At 42.0% G+C, this 18,533-nt stretch overlaps 1 protein-coding gene across 2 annotated transcripts in view; it reads right to left on the minus strand.

Moving 5' to 3' along the window:
• SAFB (scaffold attachment factor B) overlaps positions 1 to 18,533 on the minus strand; it is a 35,627-nt gene that overhangs the window by 12,241 nt on the left and 4,853 nt on the right. For both annotated transcript variants that reach the window (XM_059059883.2, XM_059059884.2), the window contains exons 3-9: positions 8,849 to 8,913; positions 8,556 to 8,766; positions 5,804 to 5,862; positions 3,218 to 3,245; positions 1,765 to 2,275; positions 1,291 to 1,340; positions 397 to 491 (exon numbers count right to left, since the gene is read on the minus strand). In XM_059059883.2, the coding sequence (XP_058915866.2) occupies positions 397 to 491; positions 1,291 to 1,340; positions 1,765 to 2,275; positions 3,218 to 3,245; positions 5,804 to 5,862; positions 8,556 to 8,766; positions 8,849 to 8,913 (1,019 nt within the window). The remainder of the gene's footprint in view (positions 1 to 396; positions 492 to 1,290; positions 1,341 to 1,764; positions 2,276 to 3,217; positions 3,246 to 5,803; positions 5,863 to 8,555; positions 8,767 to 8,848; positions 8,914 to 18,533) is intronic.

An 18,533-nucleotide genomic window follows, 5' to 3' on the forward strand; every position in this document is an offset into this window, starting at 1 on the left:
ATCTTGTTTGTAACCATATCTACAGCTTCACTCGTGTTCTGTAATCACCACCATCTCACGAAAATGCTACCAGCACCTTCCCACCCTGCCCTCTGCTCCACCCTCCACAGCCCTCCCTGGACTTAAGGCCTGAAGCCAGAGAAATGGATTCAGGAAGCTATTGTGTGGTGGTCTGGGGGCTGGGGAAAGGTGAGAAATACAAAGTGGACGTGGGCTCTGGGAACTCCCACTGGGCTTGCATCTCTCCCCGTGAGGGGGCAGACCCGCCACGAGCAAGGTGAGCAAATGTGAAGTCAAAGAGCGGCACGGTCACTCAAAGTCCTCACTGCGTGGGGACAATAATCTGAGCGTAGAAGCCATACTGCATGGGCTTAAAAATCTCATCCCCAGCCTTACCTTCCCATACTTGCTGAAAAGATTCTTCAAATCTGTAGCTCTGGTGGTAGAAGAAAGTCCACTAACCCAGAAATTCCTACCACAACTGCTACGACCTATCACAAAAAAAGTTCAGGTCAAAAACACGACACCAACAAAATCCTGAGTCTTAAAAAAGCTTAAAATCATTCCAAACCAGACACTTTCCCTTGTTGTCCCAGATGCCAGCAGTACCCAAAGCCAGCTGGGGTGTGGGGCCCCGCCCACTGTCCTTACACAAGCTCTGGAGCTGCGCACTAGGCAGACGGGACCACTGGCAACGCCACTTACTATGGCGAGTCAGGGGCTACTCGGCCCGTGGGAGAGCCCCTTAGCTACCAAATGGCATCACCCAATCCAGTGTGGCGACTTTGGAACGTAAGACAGGTGCTATCAGTGTAGAACCACAGAGCACAACCTACCCCTGGTTTTTGTTCTTATTAGAACACTGATTAAGGAGGAATCTGGACCAGCAAAACTAATTCTCAATCAGTGAATCAATAAAGGGCTCTGGCATTAATAAATCTGCAATACCAGGGAAACTGCCCCCCACCGTCCCAAGGTATCTGAAACTCGAAGCATTTTCTCCATCTGCAAGTGTCACCGTGGCTAAGGAGGTTGCAAATCAGAGGGTCAGTCAGGACGGAGGAGCTCAAAGCCCTCTGGCAAAATCAAGCATGAGCATCAAACTGATGTGTCAACTCTGCCCTGCAACCCAGAACCTGCAGTGAGAAGCAGGGGACGGAGTGGAGAAAAGGCTTCGAGACGGGCTCACAGGCATATGTGAGGCAGAAATGGGTGTGGACAGCCCAGAACCAGACACCGCCACCGTGGGGGCCCAAACATGCTCTTGGGGATGATGCCACGCTGACCTACCCTTTTCCTCTTTGGAAAGCCTTTTGGTATCCAAGTCTTCTTCGACAGAACTAGAGACAAAAGACAGTGTCACTCCAGAAGGAAGAAGCAGACAGGAAACAAACTCAAAATTATAAAGTACGTGCTGAGGTTGCATACCTACCCGAAATTTAGTTCTGAAAAAATGATACCCCGACAAACGTGTATTGGAAATCTGACCTAACCATAAGATTTCAAGACCCACAGGAGTTAATTAATTCTGCTGGGCTAAAGATAATTAGGAAGAATTAAAGAAAACAACCATGATAGGTTGAGAAAAGAAAAAAGATTATGTAATCAGCTTAAAATAAACAAAGAGAAATAAAACATTCTTTAGAAGTAAACTACAATTGCATCAGTCTGGCTGGCCAATTGCAGAAACAACAGCTTATGTGTGTCATTAAACGACCAATGAAAAGGAGATAGCGTCTGGTCTAAAACTGAGAAAAAACAAACCTCATTTTCTGATCAGCGCCCTCACTGGCTGAGGACTCTTTAGGAGCCGGAGGGACTTCATTACAAGCTTCAAAAGCAAACTTCTTCACGTCTTCTTTGCTATCCCTGGGGTCTGGGCTTGAGGCTTCCGGGGGCGCTTCCGAGGCCTCCTCGCTACAGGCTTCCGTGTGCTCTGAGGCTTTACTACTCTGCTCAACTGGCTTCTCTAGCCCTACAGGCTCACAGTCCGTCCTCTCGCCATCGCCTGTCTGCTCCACGGGCTCCCTTTTCACTACCGCTAACAGGGTGTCTGCCTTGCTCGACTGAGCTTGTGCTGTTGACTCGCTGGCCAAATCTAAATCACCCTCCTCCGGATGGGCGCTGTCAAAAAGGTCCTCTTCCTCCGCAAGCTTTCTGTCTGGCCCCACGCTACTTGTTTCCTGTGCAAATGGCTGCTCCAGCTCGGAACCTTCTTCTTTTACTGGCTCAGATTTACAAGTTTCCCCCAAAATGTCGAGTATTTTCTCATTTTCTACGGATTTAACAGGAATAGAATGGCACAAGGTTTAATTACCAGGGAAATAAAGCAATCACAAATGTGGAACTGGCACGGCTGCCACACTAACACGAAGAGAACTGCTAGCTACACAGAGATTGGAAAACCCGCGGGTACACAAAGTTACACTGGTTACACTACCTGCACTCCAACCGCCTGCGAGAGCAAGCCTCTACGCTACATGGAAGAGAAAAGCATCCCAGAGATTTAACCCCCATAACCTTCTCGCTGATTCTTGACAGTCTTCATTCTGTCGTCGTTTATATATGACTCTTCCAAATTTAGCTTCCAAAGTCCAAGTTGCTTAACTGAATGTATCACCATTCACTGAACAGCTCAATTTCCAAATTTCTTTGAATTTCTTTTAACAGAACAGTCCAACATGAAAACCAGAATCTCTTCCATCGGTGCTCTGAGATATTTGCAGTCCAGAAAGTGAACAGTTATTTGTTTGGAATTCTCATGAAGAAACTCTTTCCTCTTCTGGAATCCAGTTACGTCTCAATGTTTTAAACCGTATCTCCCTACCACTACCTGCACTGCCTGAATTAAAAACCACAAAGTTAAGATACTGCCCAATATCACAAGATCTGTTCTGTGGGGTACAGAGGTATCTGCTCTCGAGAGGCATGCAAACTCTCTCTACATACGTTTAAGTGCCGTGTACATTTAAAAAGGCATGAGACAGTTTCATCTCACCAATACATTTTGCGAAATGAGAAGTTAGCCACTTTCACAGATCTGGTGATATGGCTGGGTTTCCAATCTCTATGATCCTGGTATGTTCTGGATCGTAAACCTTTAGAACAATGTATACTACAGTAAGGTAACTTTTTAAAATTAAAGAATTCAAATTAGAGAAGGTGGAAAACTAGAATGATTCCAAACCCCGCTGCTAAGTTTTTCATTTAACAGTACCTGGCTCCAAGGATGGCTCTTCAATTTCCTGCAACAAAAAATATAAATAAGATTGTGCCAGATGGATGAAACCTAGAATTTATTTACACCAAAAACTGTAATAACTAAGAAGGGAATTTTAAAAACACAGACAAGGGACCTCACAAATGCAACAGGTGGAGAACCTGCCTGTTCTGGGCAAGAGCCCACACAGCTGGCATCCCACCTCATTCACCTCGGCCCCAAGCCCCACAGCCCAGGATGCTCTCAAGGGGCCTGGTTTATTACTGTATGGTTTGCTTTGCTGCACTTCCCAGCGCCTGGCAACATTATATCACTTTTAATGGTGATGAACCCATCACATGCTTGTCTGTCCCTCTAAATTGTCTTAAACACTGCCCTGGAGGGCAGTGTTTTCATTTTTTCTATCTTTAGCGCCTAGCAGAATGCCTGACACATAACAGATAATCAATTTTCACTTAATTAATATAGCATTATTTTCCAAAAATTGAAAAGATCGAGGGAAAGGCGGCTCAGGTGGCTTCATCTCTTGCTCTTTGCATGGTCATACCACCCCTGCCCACCGGGTCAACTGAGCCCTCTCCAGTGTTACACATGCCTGCTTCTTTATCTCTTCTAACCAACAACCCACCAGGCAGCCCTAATTACTAAATATCCCTCAAACCCTTCCCCGGAAGCCCTGTCAAGCCACACCACTGTTATTCCTTGCTGACAGCAGCGTTGGTTTTACCACCCCCATTCCCACCTCCCTCTCCAGCAGGGCCACCTGTGCCTCACCCCACCCCTGACCAAGTCCTACACATCCCTCGGCATTTAGCTTAGGGCCCACCTCATCATAGAGAGGCTGCCCAACTAAAGGAAGGGACTTTCTCTCAATATGTGGTCCCTGACCCCTACGTTCCCTCGGCACAAACAACAATATCTGGAATTCCAGCCAACGCTGATCAGCACTGTCTAGGTTCCAGGCACAAATTCAAGCACCTTGCTATATATATGTTAACCAATCATCACACAGCGCTAGCAGGTTGGTACTATTAGTATCATCCTTCTTTTCACAGATTAGGAGACAAGCACAGACTGGCTGACAAACTTCCTCAAGGACACACAGCAAAGCCAAGATTTAAGCGAAGGCTGTGTGACTGAGAGTCTGTTTATCAGTCCAGGCCTCAACTCATCGTTCTGTTTACTCAGGAAGGATGGAGACCAACCTTTCTTCTCATGCATCTGACACAGCACACGTGCTTAGCATATAAGTTACATGGATGTGAATGGTTTGCAACTTCCACTGGGCACTGACCTGCCATTCTGGGGAGCCCTAGGAAACTGTTCACTTTCATAACAGTTTCATTTATTTGTAATCAATTCTTTTTCATTTCACACTGGGAATTAAAAGATTCTACACTGAAGGAAACAATCATTTTAGGCACAACAATTCTCTCCTGACTTTCCCTAGAGAAAAACGCATGTTTCCATTTGTCTCTGAGAGGAGCTACATATAAGCGTCTGGCTAGGATAATATATACAGGAATCTTTGACCTACAGAGACACTCAAGAAAATGACAAGACCCGCTCCTCCTTTCCCTTGTGAGTCAGGAACAGGTTGTGTCACTTTGCAGCTGGAGAGAGACATCAGCCCTAAAGGTGAATTGGGTTTCACCAAGTTTCCTTGAGATTTGCACCCTCCTCAAGGCCAGGGTTCTGGCTCGCTAGTAACAAACCTTGCCCCTGCCTGGCAGAAGCAATGAAGGTCTTGTCTGAAAGGTGATTTCCAATTAGGCAGCATAAGTGACATTATTAAAACAAACAAAAACAAGGACTGGCATAAGCTGACTGGCAGTCAGCTTACTTATGACTGGCCTAAGTATTTTCATTTCCTCACAAAACTTTCTACTGAAAATTAGCTACCCAGCTCTATTCCAACAGTTTACATCTACAGGCTGGCAGAAAAAGAAAAAGGAAACTCAAGATCCACATTTATGCAAACCCTACCTGAAAGTCAGGCCACATCTCATTTGTTCTAAGATTTAACTTCTACACAGATGGTAGTCAAACAGCCAAGATGACATAGTTATCAAAAGAAATCTGTGTACTTTCTGAGAAAAACTTCCCAAAGGCAGAACCAGAACCCCTGAGAATCCATCTTTCTTCCCAGCTGTGAGGTCAGCGCTCTGGTCATCCCCTTGCATCCTCATCCGTGCCCTATTCGTCTCTCCTGAGGAGGGGGTGTCCCCCTTGCTGTCTCATGTCTCATCTAATAGTCTTTCTGCAGAGGATGCTATCCAGAACAGACCCGACAGGCTGCCCTTCTCCCACCTATCAAATTAACAAGAACCCCGCAAACACACCCTCCTCTCAGCTGCAGGGACGCCACAGTGCTTGGAAGGGAAGCCAAGACGATGAGCCCTTTTCAATAGGCATGTTATATTAGGGGAAAGTGGAAAGCAAAACCCCCTCTACAGAAGCCAACAAAGGAAATAAACTTTGCAATGACTTTTAGTTGGGACTGCCATACAATATTGGAAGTGGTTTCCAGAGACTGTGGTCTAATGTTTGGTTCTAAAATTATTGAGACATACAACAATTTACCTGTAATATAGTGAAGTCAGATGATGAAGTATCTAAATTGTTTATAGTTTCTTTGTCCTCTACCTATAAAATAAATGGATAATAAAATTTATTATGTCAATAATAAGATAACATAATGGTACATCTGTATAGTGAAAAGCTACAGCCATGAAAAGTCACTTAAGATGAAATTCTAAACACAGTGCAGGGATCAAAACAGCATTACATTGTGATTCCACCTCAAAAAAAGGAATGTACATAAACATATACCTGCAGACAGACTAGGAGACCCACTAAAATGGTATCAGTTTGGGTTTCAAGATGCAAGCCAAACAAACAAAGAAAAGCAAAAGTCCGAGTTAAGCAAAAAAAAAAAAGCACAACTGGGCAGTACATGGGCTCTCCTGGTAGACTGGACCACCAGGTTTGGGGCTGTTCTTCCAGGAATGCCATCTAGAATCATGATGCAGAGTGGGTTCTTGGATTTCCATGGCCACCACAGCTTCCTGAGCCTGGGTGCTACTGCCCCTGGGACTGCTGCTGCTAGGGTGGTTACTGCCCACATGGGAAGGGCTTCTCCGGGAACCCTGACACTCAGCATCACCAACTTCCAAACTGAGTGTGGGGACAGGGGCATAGGACTGGCAAAGCCCAGGTGACCCATCACCACCCCACCTGCAGGGGAAGAATAACTGGTATGTTGAGCTTCTACTCTATGAGGTGGGCTCTGTCTGTAAGGTAAGGGATTCCCCAAATATAGAAAGGGGGTTCATAAAATCATTGTTGTGTGACCTAACATAATTTAGATTGTTTGTTATAAAGCCCTGAATGTTGGTTTATTTTTTTGGGGGGGAGATAGTTTCAAAATATTTTATAATTAGCATGTATTGTTATTACCTTTACTTGACTAGGAAACCACCTTGCACCACTCCTTCCTTCCCCTGACACAGCCATCTCAAGACATTCTACACATGCTCACAAGAGCATGGGCACACATGTACGTGAAAGACCGTCTCTCCCTTCTCTGTCTCCATGATTAGTAGCACATTATTCTGTTCCCTGCCTTACTTTTGCTGCCATCTTGGAGATTATTCTAGTTCATATAAATAAGCTTAGTTCATTGAAATGGTATATAGAAGTAGTAACTGTATTACTGGAAGAAGTAATAAATGCTGTAGTAACAGTAGCAATAACCCCACTGCCGTTTGCTATACAATAGGTGCTGCTCTAAGCCGGGGTCAAGGGTCAGATAGTGAATATTTTAGGCTTTGTAGGCCAGACGGTCTCTGTTATGACTATTCTACTCTGCTGTTGTATCCAGAAATCAGCCACAGACAACTGTCACAAATAGGTGTGGCTGTGTTCCAATAACTCTTTGGCCAGCTTGATGACTTTTGCTCTAAATTAGAGATAAGCATTCATCTATTTAGTCCTCCTCAAACCTATTTTTGCAAATGAGGCCCAGAAAGATTAACTAAATTAGCCAAGGTCACACAGCAAGTGGCAGACCTCTAGTCAATGCTGTTAACTCTTAAACAACTGCTTCCACTGAATCATGGTTATTTAACCATTACTGATAGACATTTAGGCGTCTCCAGGCTTTTGTCACTGAATATATTTTCTAACCACAGGGAATAAAACAGCCTTAAGGAAAAGCAGCCAATAAGGAAGGGTTTCACTGCTCTCGTGTTTCTGGTACTCCTTTTTAGGAAGCCAGTGAATGAGACTCATCAAAAGAGGAAACAATTGCATACCCTATATGTGTCAAAATGACTCAATCGTTTCTCAAAAACCACCCCCCCCCCTTGCAAAGATGACAGTCTGCTACCTCTAAGGGTACTGAGGATCAGTTCCAAAAGAAAATGCAAACACATTCCAAGGAACAGCATGGGTGGACCAGCAGAGAACAGGGCTTCCTTCCCCTGGAGTACTGGAGTACTCGGGAGACACTCCACAAAAGATCTGACGACTATGAAAACAAGGTGCCTCCTAGGACCAAGCCCTAGGAATTCCTACAAAGACGCCTCATGTCTTCTATTTTTCATTGCCTCTTCTGGCTACCTGAGAAACGTTCATCCTCACGGAAATGACACAATCCAGTAAATTTAGCGGCACTGACATAACGTGGTGTATGAGTTAAGTACACGGACTCTGGAATTAGCCTGGTCTTAATTCTTATTCTCGTATGACCTATATATTGCCTGGAAATATTTCTTTACCTTTTTCCTCCCCAATTTCCCCAACTGGAAAATGGGCATAACAGCATCTATATATCACACTGTTGTTGAAAGGATTAAAGGAAATAATGCCTAATGTCTGACAGACAAAGTTCAATAAATAATGCCCACCATAATTGCATCTAACAAGAAAAAAAGCTAAGGCTTTAAAAACAACATCAAAGTTAGTGTTAAAGATTGACTAGGCAAGTACCAATCGGTTGATAGCAAAAGACCAACTTTCAACCTGTTTTGGTATTTTCAAGGCATCCCAGGTGTTACACCACAGACCAATCTCCTATAGTAAACAGGAAGATCTACAATAGTATCCTCAAAAGGCTTAACACCGCGTGATAACAAATGGAGAGCATATACTCGCATTCCTCACAAGACACCATTTTTCAAGGAAGCAAAGTGTGTTTTTCAGACTCATCTGATTTTTACATGTGAATGGATTAGTCACCATTCTACTCAACTGGTATTAAAAGAACTTAACTCCAAATATAAAACTTATCATAGTACGTTTAGGGTACACTGTAGAGACACTGTCGAGTTACCTACAGCATGTTCTTGAAGTGGCTCAGGAAGCTCCTTCATTTCTCCCTCGACAAGCTCTCTACTATCAGACAGGGACTCCGGGAGATTATCAGCATCATCGTCGTCCACACAATCTGCAACACTTCCATTATCGATTTCTGCTTCATCCAACACACTGATATCCATCATGTCGATGTCCTGCAAGTTCTCCAAAGTGGTCTCAACATCCTCCTGTGACAAACAATATACCACACGTCAGATAACTGTCATGGGTCCATGCACGGAGCTGATTCACTGACAAGGCTGCACATACCTGTCCATCCCCAGAATTTTCCTCTAGCCCGTTATCTTCCACACCCTCTTCTTCTGGTTTGCGCCCTGGAGGAATAATTTACAGCATGAGATCATCGATATGCATTTTCCAGATGTGACAACTTTCACTTTTATAGGCCCTAAGCTCTACAGAAATAAGACAACCTAAAACACCCGTGGCACTTCTCCATTTAGGAACACCATAATCCAGGAATGGTAAGGTCATTCTGCATAAGGCAGCCCCTCTACTACCCCCAAGTAGAAGTGGTTCTGTTCTTATCAACTGGCTGTGGAAGTATGAGGAGCCTGAAATGGATTCTTAATAAGGTGGAGGTAGACTAGACCTTTTCCAGGCCTGCCCTTCTTGTTGAGTGGCTTTGGTTACGGGGGGAAGAGTATCTTATACAAATGTGCTGCTTCGGGGACTTCCCTAGCGGTCCAGTGGTTAGGATTCCGCACTTTCACTGCTTATGGCCTGGGTTCAATCCCTGGTTGGGGAACTAAGACCCCACAAGCTGTGTGCTGTGTCAAAAAGAAAGAAAAAGAAAAAAAAGGGTGGGAGGAGAGAAAAAGTGCTCCTTAAAAAAAAATATATATATATATATTATCTATTTACATGGCTGTGTTGGGTCTCAGTTGCAGCACACGGGATCTTCGTTGCTGCGTGTAGGACCTTTGTTGTGGCATGCGGGATCTTTAGCTGTGGCAGGAGAACTCTTAGTGGCAGCACGTGGGATCTAGTTCCCTGACCAGGGATCGAACCCGGGCCGCCTGCATTGGGAGCGCTGAGTCTTAGCCACTGGACCACCAGGGAAGTCCCTGTGCTTTTTAGTTAAGGAACGAGGAACATGTTTTCCCACAAAGACAATGACATAAAAGGAAAACATAAAAAAGCAAAAAGAAAGTAAAAGCCTTTCACAATTTTACCATCTAGAGTTAGCCCTCGAGCTATCATACAGTGGCATATATCGATCGATATCCTCCCATATTGTGCTATGTATATACATGTACTTCACTTTTAAAAATGGCACTGTAAAAAAATAAATAAATAAAAATGGCACTGTACTGCCATTTTATAATCTTTTCACTTAATGTACCGTGAACATCTTTCTATACTTTCATAGCATTATATCGAGACACCATCATTGACGTAAGTAATACCTATGGATGGACATTTAAGAAATCGCTTATAAAATGAACATTCTGGTAATTCTTTTTTTGCATCCAGGTAATTGTCATATTAGGACATATTTCTATAAATGGCAAAGAGTATGTACGTTTTAGAGTCTTTTATTAAAAACAAACACCCCACATATTATTGTGATACCCCAGAGGAAGAGTATTACAATCCATAGTTCCATCAACAGTGAATCAAAGTATAAATTTTTCTGAATCTTTATTAAAATCAGCTATTTCTTTACCCATGCCAATGTGCTAGGCAAAAAAGGAATACTTGTTTTAACCCGAATTTATCTGATCACTGCTTAGGTTGAATTTTTTGGTCAATCATTTGCACATTTGTAAAAATTTCTCATTTATACCCTTTCCCCAATTAAAAAACCTCTGTTCCATTTCTACTCATTTTTAATTTGCATGTCATATACACAACACATTTTCTCCCAGCTCTTCACCAATCTTTTAGTTTTGTTTGGGGGTTCTTGGGTAAATTTTACTTTCATGCAGCCAAAGCTATTAATCGGTTTTTATGTGTAAATGGTTTTTACCTTCATGTTTAGAAGCCCATCTCCACACCAAGACCACACAAATATTCACCTATATTTCGTTCTTTTCCGATTTCATTTTAACATTTGATTCTTTCAGTTTCCTGCTGAGTAAGACTATTTTACAAATGCCTGTTCCATCTGGAAACTGATTTCTCAACACCATTTACTATCTTTCCCCCCCACTGATCTGAAATGTTGGTCTATGGAAGGAGGTGGTAATCAGCCACCAGTCCTTAGCTGCACAACCTCAGGAGGACTCACTTCCTGCGATGATTATTTCCCCAAAGCGAAGATCAATTTCTTAAGACTACTAAGTGTTTTTCAAGTAATATAAAAGAACTAGACATTAATTTGCCTATATTTAATGATTAATCTCGTAAGTGTATATAGAATCTGTGTGTGGGAAGCTCAACCCTAATCGTTTATACCATCATTCAGACGTTAAAAAAACCTCTCTTAAGGGTGAGAATTTTCTTATAACGTGTTACTTGATTCTTCCACATTCTAATTTCACTCATGTTCTCAGGAATATCTTATTTAGGAACACAGGGAATTGTGACACTAATACTAGAATGCAATACATTATGTGCAAGTAGCCTTGGCAGCTGACTGGGAACCCCAACACCATTTTATAATATTCCTATGGCAAAACATGCCTTGAGCTTCAAAAATGTCTGGAACCCAACCCAGTGGTCTTTGTAAATATGCCAGGAAGATACACCAGCAAAGTTTTCACAGACTTACTGTATTTGATAAAGCTGGTTACCATTCTAGAACATGCACATTGGTTTTTGTCCAATTCCACTGAATTACTACTAGGAAAAAAATCTAAGTGGACTACCACAAACTTGCCACCCTTTATGCTTTCTCCCTTTCACAAGCAAGGCAGCAGGCTTTCATCAGGCAGACTCAGATCTCACAACCTACTGTTCTCCTGGGCAGTAAGCACAGGTACACTGCAGCTCAAATCCCTTCCACGGGAGAACTCTCCCAGCTAAATGACCTGACCAGAAATGTCAAGGGAATATGCAGTTCTAAAAACGTTTAGTCTTCAATATAGAAAGCACACCCCTACTGGGATGCTTATCAACAATCGCCTACCCCGGGGGGAAGCAGGTATGGGGAAAGACACCCTACTTTCCAAAGATGAAAAACAGTGTGTCTAAATGAATCCAAAATTAATGTGAATGAAAAATACTACTCTGACAAAAACTAAAGCAACTGTTTTTGGTATTAAGGGAAAAGGTACCCCTCAAAGCCTTCTTCCGCAGAGTAAAACGCCTCCAATGTTCGCAGTCTCCAAACTACAGGCTTCGCTCAGCGCTTGTCTCCATAACCTGCTCCCAGCCCCCTCGCCTGGGATTCCGGTTTCTTCTCCCTGCTAAGCTTCTGCTTTGGCAATCACGTCCAACTCACCTGTTAGACCACCTCCCTGGACTTCTGCTGGGATATCCCCCCAGTATCCCGTGTGGCCTGCTGCATGTGGAAAGGTCAATATTTTTTAAAATTTGCTTGATTACATAAATACATCCACACAATTACACAAATATACTCATTAAAAGATTCACACCACTGGGATGTCCTTGGTGGCGCAGTGGTTAAGAATCCACCTGCCAATGCAGGGGACGTGGGTTCGAGCCCTGGTCCGGGAAGATCCCACGTGCCACAGAGCAGCTAAGCCCGTGGGCCACAACTACTGAGCCTGCGTGCTACAACTACTGAAGCCTGCGTGCCTAGAGCCTGCGCTCTGAAACAAGAGAAGCCACTGCAATGTGAAGGCTGCGCACCACAACAAAGAGTAGCCCTTGCTCGACGCAACCAGAGAAAGCCCGTGCGCAGCAAAAAAGACCCAACGCAGCCAAAAATAAATAAAATAAATAAATTTAAAAGATTCACACCATTTATTAATAAAACATCCACCCTCATAAATACATGAAAAAAGCTAGTCTCCCTTCTCTCCATTGCACTTTTAAGAGGTAACCATTGTTACCAGCTTGGTGGTCCTTCAAAACATTTTCTTGGGAATTTACACACATATATCATTCAAATGGAAATAAACTTATCTAATGGAATCATATTGTATATACATTCTGTAACTTGCTTTTTTTACTCAATAAAGGCCTTGGAATATATTCTTCTGCTATATATTGACTCACTTCCATCTTTTATTCCACATTATGGAGTTCCTTAGTTTAGTTAACCTCCCAACGCAGCTTTATTAATTTACCATCTCCAATAATTACCCATTTCTTCACACCCTTGCCAATGTGGATATTGAGAATTGTGTAAATTTTTACCAGTGTAACAGGCAAAAATGATATATCATTATTTTTATTTGCTTTCCTTTCCTACCAACAAGGAAATTTTTTTTCTTGTATATAGGCCTTGTTTGTTTTTTCTTTCAGCTGTGAACTGCCTATTCATAATCTCTGTTGTTCTTTGTCAACTGGATTGTCTATTTTATTAATTTGTAGGAATATTTAATGCTTTCTGGATGTTTACATGCTGTAATATTTTCTCCCAGTTGTTGTATATTACTTAATGGTATCTTTTATTGAGAGACTTAAAATTTTCAAGTAGCCAAATTTATTTTTCTTTATAGTTTCTTTTTTAAAAGTCTCATTTCAGGCCTTCCTTATCACTATATTACAAAAATACTATTCTAGTTGGAATTTCTAATTTGCATAGAAGAAGGTAATAGAGCTTTTCCCTACCACCAGATAGCCGACTGTTCCAACATTGTTTACTGAAAAATCCTTAGTGCTTCCTTTATAATGAACAAATCCTTAAACTCCCCACTCTGTTTCAATATCTTACCATTAAAATGAAAGCAAGCATGCAAACACTGTTTTTCAATTTTAGTTATTCTTGTGTATTTTCTTTTTGATTAATTTTAGAACAGACAAATCTCAAAGTTTCTTTTATTTTATTTTTTATTTTTTTTTTGATATGCGGGCCTCTCACTGTTGTGGCCTCTCCCGTTGCGAAGCACAGGCTCCGGACGCGCAGGCTCAGCAGCCATGGCTCACGGGCCCAGCCGCTCCGCGGCATGTGGGATCTTCCCGGACCGGGGCACGAACCCGTGTCTCCTGCATCGGCAGGCGGATTCTCAACCACTGCGCCACCAGGGAAGCCCTCAAAGTTTCTTTTAGGTTACTTTGGGCAGAATTGAGAACTTTATGGTATCAAGTCATCACATCTAGGAAAACTTTCTCAAAATTAGTCATGTTACTCTACTAGATGTTTCCTTTTAGCTTTACTTACTATTTAAGAATAGTATATCTATTTTTAATAGCTTCTGGCAATAATTTGCTTAAGTCTTTGACTTGTGGATGATCTATCATTGCCACCTCAAATACGCAAGAGAATCAAGTGATGAACAATTATAACTAGCTAGTGAGTTTTGCAGGTGCACTGTTCCTATTAGCCAGAGCTTTATTTATTCTTTTGTGGCCACGATGTTCAGCTTACGGGATCTTAATCCCTCCACCAGGGATCGAACCCCCGCCCTTGGCAGTGAGAGCGCAGAGTCCTAACCACTAGACCGCCAGGGAATTCCCATATTTTTTTTCTCATTTCTTAAGCTGTCATTGGCTTATTTCAGATTGCTTTACCATTATTTAATTTCATGAGGCACACTGAGACCAAAAGACCTTACAGACCCAGCACTGGCCAAGGAGTTGACATTCCAGTAGCAAAGAGTACAACAGCACGCTCCACAAAAAGGAAGGAGGGCACCTGGAAGAAATGCCTGATTCCCAGTGCAGGGCAGGGAAAGCAACAGACACTGGAACACTGTCTTGTGCCAGAAAGTAAGTGTTCAAAGAATGAAGTGGGGCTTCCCTGGTGGCGCAGTGGTTGAGAATCCGCCTGCCGATGCAGGGGACACGGGTTCGTGCCCCGGTCCGGGAAGATCCCACATGCCGCGGAGCGGCTGGGCCCGTGAGCCATGGCCGCTGAGCCTGCGCGTCCGGAGCCTGTGCTCCGCAACGGGAGAGGCCACAACAGTGAGAGGCCCGCGTATCACACACACAAAAAAGAATGAAGTGATCATGTCAAAAAGACACAGGAGCCAGCCTGAAGGACTCTCATTGGGACAATCTGAACATCAAAATAAATAATAATCATAAAGGCTTACTTATCACCTACTGAATAAAATAGGAATCTCTAAGTTCACACTGATAAGTGGGGGAGAAGGGCAAGCTACCTCTTATGGCAGAAAACCAACTACCAGAGATGGAATGATAAATTTAGAAAATCACCACTGGATGAGACTCTGGATGCTGACACTAGTGGAGGGTGAAATGGGTATTTATAAGTCTCAAAGTATGTTCCCCATAGATACAATTACAAAGAGTAAAACAGTTAACTTTCCAGTGGAGAAACCCAACCAATACCACCTCAAGTCACTTACACAAATGGTCAGAATGTGCCTCTACGGAGGTTAACTGAGAAAAATAACACTTACGGTGGTATTTCTGACAAAAGTGTATAATTTGAACCTAATCATGAGGAGAAAAAAACGAAACCAAACCAAACCAAAAAAACCCAAATTGAAAAACAGGCTTCAAAATAAGTGGTCTGTGCTCTCCAAAAAATGGTAATGTTACAAATACAAAGAAAGTCTTAGGAACTGTTTGCAGATGAAAGGAAACCAAAAAGACCTGACAACTGAAGGCAATGAAAAGACCCTAGGTTTTTTCTTCTTTTGAGTTATGAAGAACATTATTGGAACAAATGACTAAATCTAAATAACGTCTAAGCTTAGATTACAGTATTATATTAACATTAATTTCTTGATTTTGGTTAACTACATACGATTATATAATGTCCCTGCTTTTAGAAAATACTGCGGTCTCTAGGGGCAAAGGGGCACATACATGCAACTTATTCTCAAACAGTTCAGGGAGAAAAAAAAAATATATATATATATATATAAAATATTTATTTTATTTCTTTCTCTTTCTCTCTCTCTCTTTCTCTCTCTCCCTCTCCCTCTCTCTCTCCCCCCTCCTTCCCTGTCCTGAGAAAGAAAAGGATAAAACAAATGTAATAAAATGCTAACATTTGGGGAATCTGGATAAAGATATATGAGAATTCCTTGTATTATTCTTGCATCTTTTCTAAGTATGAAATTATGTGTCCTAAAAAAAAGATATGCTGTACATTCATTTTCAAATTTTTTTTTTTTTTTTTTTTTTTTTGTGGTATGCGGGCCTCTCACTGTCATGGCCTCTCCCGTTGCGGAGCACAGGCTCCGGACGCGAAGGCTCAGCGGCCATGGCTCACAGGCCCAGCCGCTCTGCAGCATGTGGGATCTTCCCAGACCGGGGCACGAAGCCGTGTCCCCTGCATCGGCAGGCGGACTCTCAACCACTGTGCCACCAGGCAAGCCCCATTTTCAAATTTTTGTGTGGATCTATGCTTTCATTTATTTTGGCTAAAGACACAAGAGTGAAATAATTGGGTTGTATTTTAGGTGAAATTTCAATTTTTTAAGTATGTGCCAATTTTTTTCCCCAAATAGCATCATTTTACATACTCTACAGCAGTGTATGGGAGTTTGTTTTTCTATATCTTTGCTATTTTAATAGTTGTTTTCTAGCATTTCTAGTCATTTTAATTTTATTTTCTTTGATAGCTAATGACAAGCATATTTTGATGTCGTCACTGGTCATTTATATTCTCTTGTGAAGTATCTGTTCAAAATTTTGCCAATTATTAAAATGCATTTGATGGTTATTCTAAAAAAAGAAACGAATTATGTCAAAAGAAACAAAAACAACCCAGCAACACAGAATCAGGCAATAGCTTAAAAAGCAAACATGCTGACTTTGCTTTTCTAGTTAAATTATTTTGCTGATAATTATGTTAAAAGATTCTGCTAAACAAAGTATTGGTGTGAAACTACTTTGGAGGGATGCTGAGATTACTTGAGGTATGCTTTCTAGGATTCTGATTAAAATAATCATATTTCAAACCATTTTGAGTTTGTTCAAACAGGGCAGATGAAAAAACTCTATTTTCAGTTAAAATCATGATAAAATCTAATAAGATAGTTGTAAATAATTCAAACTTATAGACTTGCCCTATTAAATATCAATATGTACTGTAAAACTCCACAACAGAATCACACCAAGCATAAGAAACCAGACACAAAAGAGTTTGTATTGGGAAATTCCCTGGCAGTCCAGTGGTTAGGACTCCATGGTCTCACTGCTGAGGGCCCGGGTTCAGTCCCTGGTCAGGGAACTAAGATCCCACAAGCCGTGCGGTGCTGCCAACAAAATAAAAAAATTTGTATTAAATGGGTCTACTTCACTTGAAGCTCTAGAACAGGCAAAACTAATCTATGGTCAAAGTAATCACATATCCCCCCCCCCCCCTTTAAGGGACAGGCAGGGACTATGACTGGGCAAGGGCACGAGGAGTCTGATAGGAATGTTCCATATTTTGATCCCTACTTATCTCACATCATATGCAAAAATAAACTCCAAATGAACTCAAAATAAAACCATAAATACCACTTCAAAATGTGGAATGATTTAAAAAATAATAATCTTAAAGCAAAGGACGTCCTTTTAAAATACAACATAAAATCTAGAAACCGTATAGAATAAGTTGACTGCGTTGCTTGTGTTAAAGATTGAAACTTTAAAGACCAAAACACCACAAACTAGTTAAGTCAAATGAGAGACAGGGGAAATACAATCGTGACATTTTATAGAGAGCGAGCCCTCAAGGGTCAACGAGATCAACAACCCAGGAGAAACACGGGCAAAGGGCATGAAAAGGCAATTCAGAAAATACAGATGGCCAATTATCAGAAACTGTCTAATCTGTGAAGAAATGTAAATGGAAACTTTACCTGTGGAGAAATTCAGATAAATACAATGAAATACTTTTCTTCTATATTTAAGACAACATTAAAAATATATTCAGCATTACGTGAGAATTTAAAGAAATTAGCACCCTCTCCCACCCCCTATGTTGTCGGATATTAACCAGTACAGCCTGTTGGAGAGCTATTTGTTAGTAACTATTTTTAAAATAAAACGCACATATCTTCTGACCCTGGAATTCTACTTCCAATAAGTTAACAAAAACATATTCCTTCAGCAGAGATAGCTCTGGTTCACGGCTGTGCTGAAAACTGGAACAAACCCCAACCATCTAGTAATAAGACTGATGAGCTCAACTGTGGTACAATCATATGAAGAATGACTACTCAGCTGTTAAAAGAACGAGTTCTTTTTATTTTCAGCACTATCGAAAAACGTCCTTAACATGCTAAGTGAAAAAAACAAATTAGAGAATATGGTGTGTAGCAGAACCGATTTTTTTAAAGGAAAGACAAAGGCACACAGGCATGTGCACATCTTTCTGCATTTTTAGATGACTGCAGACACATCGATAAGTCTGGGAAAATATGCCCACACTTTTAATAACGGGTTGCCTCCTGAATGGAAAGGAATTTCAACCCTTTACTTAATGCACATTTGTATTTCCGAAGACCTTAACACAAGCATTTCTTTTTCTGTTAAAAAGAAAAAGAAAGCAAAAAGGATATCCACAGGCCTTACTTTTTTTTTTTTTTTTTTTGTGGTACGCAGGCCTCTCACTGCTGCGGCCTCTTCCGCTGCGGAGCACAGGCTCCGGACGCACAGGCCCAGCGGCCATGGCTCACGGGCCCAGCCGCTCTGCGGCATGTGGGATCCTCCCGGACCAGGGCACGAACCCGCATCCCCTACATTGGCAGGCGGACCCTCAACCACTGCGCCACCAGGGAAGCCCCACAGGCCCTACTTTTTCCCAGTCTACAACTGTCTTTCTGTTGATTTTTCAGCACTCTTTGCCTTGGCAAAAACACTGACTTGGTCAAAACCAAAAATGCTCGATGAACTGTGGACGGCAGAGGTGACTTCATTCCAAAGCGAGGTCACTGACTGCTGTTCTTCCAGA

The sequence above is a fragment of the Kogia breviceps genome, chromosome 4, assembly GCF_026419965.1.
Source record: "Kogia breviceps isolate mKogBre1 chromosome 4, mKogBre1 haplotype 1, whole genome shotgun sequence".
Classification (NCBI taxonomy): Eukaryota; Metazoa; Chordata; class Mammalia; order Artiodactyla; family Physeteridae; genus Kogia; species Kogia breviceps.